The 1,886-nt window shown below is 47.3% G+C and overlaps 2 protein-coding genes across 2 annotated transcripts in view; both read left to right on the top strand.

Annotated features, from left to right (window-relative positions):
* The window catches only part of LOC119675885 (nuclear receptor coactivator 7-like), a 31,495-nt gene extending 31,295 nt beyond the window's left edge, over positions 1-200 (top strand). The window contains exon 4 of the mRNA XM_038087102.1: positions 6-200. Coding sequence (XP_037943030.1) covers positions 6-200 — 195 coding nt within the window. The remainder of the gene's footprint in view (positions 1-5) is intronic.
* Positions 201-338: 138 nt separating this feature from the next.
* Positions 339-1,406, top strand: LOC119675884. Its single transcript, XM_038087100.1, has one exon. It carries the CDS (start codon positions 339-341, stop codon positions 1,404-1,406), a length of 1,068 nt encoding a protein of 355 aa, XP_037943028.1.
* The last annotated feature ends 480 nt before the right edge of the window (positions 1,407-1,886 follow it).

The following is a 1,886-nucleotide window of genomic DNA, read 5'->3' as shown; positions in this document are numbered from 1 at the left end:
AACAGGGTATGGTCATGCGCAAAACATCAGCCTATGCCTTACCAAGACCATGGTGCGTGGTACTTTATCACACCCTTCTCGAGGTGAACCTGTTTGTAGTTGATAACTTCATTGACTCAACAGAACACTATGGATCTAGAGAGGAAAACTCGATAAAACCCGTAATCTCCGGTGTTATTCGACCCGTGCCGATGAGATGAATGGCACTACGTTAGTGTGTCTCTAAACGGAGACCTCCGGATATCTGGCGCCCTCCGGTTGTAACTTAGCCTTGTCCGGGTATAGCGGATCTCTGCCCGGATCGACTTTCCTTTCTCCGCAACTCGTGGGTTTAAAATATGAACCAAAATAATAAAAATTTAAAAAAATCAAGCTCGGTTAAACCAAGCTCTTCTGGAACGACTAGTTCCAAGGTACCTACCGCAACTTCTAGCGGTAATAACAGGGTACCTCCTAACAAACCAGAAATCTCCACGCGTTCTGGCCCCTCCGCATGGTCGGGCTCTCCATCCAGGAGAATTTATAAAGAACGGCGAGGGGCGACTAGGCTGCTCGAGAGATATGGCAATGTCTCGGTTACGTCCGAGTCTCTTAAGGCTAGATTAGCCTGGGCCAAACGGGTCCTTGATACTTCTAAGGAAGTCAAAAAGGAACCTGTACCGAAGCGCCAGCGCTCATTAGATGAGTCAGCTTCGAAGCCAGATGCCAAAAAGGCAAAATTGCGTGGCAACGCCACCACCACTAAGTCCTTTAGCGACACGCTGAAGGGCTCCATCATAATGGCGGTCATTGATGAAAATGATCCAGATGGCACTATTAATCCTGAAAAATGGGATCAAATTGAGCGAAAGCTCCTTGACTTGTTCGTCGAAGTTCTTAAGGAATTTCCAGGTACAATTCCCAAATGTCGCGACGGTGGATGGTTTCAGGGCCATGTGAAACTAGTCGCCTGCGTTGATCAGCGTTCTGTTGATCTCTTTCGCATTGCCATCTCCAGAATGGGTGAGGTCTGGCCAGGCGCAAAGCTTAAAGTCGTTGCCAAGGAACAAATTCCTGGCCGACCTAGGGCGCGTTCCTGGATTCCAGCCGAACCATCCGACCCTCAGCGGATTCTGGAGCTAATTCGGGTGGGAAACCCTGATCTAAATACGTCCACGTGGAAGGTCACTAAGCTGAAAGAAGCCAAAGGCAAGTTTAGGTCGGTCAGTTTTGTGATCGACAAAGCCTCTCTGGCCATTTTGGCGCGATCTGGTGGCGTATTAAATTACGGTTTTTTCCCCATAACTATGAGGGTCTACAAAAAAGATGAGGAGCAATCCTCGTCTGATGTACGGGAATCAGCGGCAATTTCTCAACACACTGCTGATCCCTTATCGAAGTGGGCAATATTAAGCCTGCTTCCATGACCGAAGTGAGTCCGGTTATTCCATCTGAAGACTCACCTGTGTGCATGGACATTTCAGTGTCTGCTCCTTCGCCAGCTCACTCAATTACATCAGAGGAGAGCATAGGCATGCGCTATCTTTTCGATGAAGAGGAACTCCTAATGAGTAATGACTCTGAGGAGGATAGTGCTCTTGATGTCACTGTGGTGGAAAAAAATGGATCCACACATACTGAAGATGCGGGTACAGCAAATTAACCTGCATCATAGCAAGGCTGCATCCGCCAGTCTACTGCAACGCCTCAGCAACAACGAGGCTGATATGGTCCTGATACAAGAACCATGGATTTATAAGGATCTTGTATGCGGAATCAGGGCTAATAACTACAACCTATTTTATGCGGTAAATAAGGGTAAACATAGGTCCTGCATAGTGGTTAATAAAAAATTTAATGCTCTCTTACTTTCGCAATATAGTGATGGTGAGGAGTGGAGGGCTCCG

Source organism: Teleopsis dalmanni, chromosome 2 (assembly GCF_002237135.1).
Source record: "Teleopsis dalmanni isolate 2A chromosome 2, ASM223713v2, whole genome shotgun sequence".
NCBI lineage: Eukaryota > Metazoa > Arthropoda > Insecta > Diptera > Diopsidae > Teleopsis > Teleopsis dalmanni.
The sequence above is the reverse complement of the archived record's forward strand: the minus strand, read 5'-3'. Positions and strand labels throughout refer to the sequence as shown.

Excerpts from the sequence above, each read along its gene's own strand:
- LOC119675884 (XM_038087100.1), top strand. The coding sequence starts at position 339 with ATGAACCAAAATAATAAAAATTTAAAAAAATCAAGCTCGGTTAAACCA.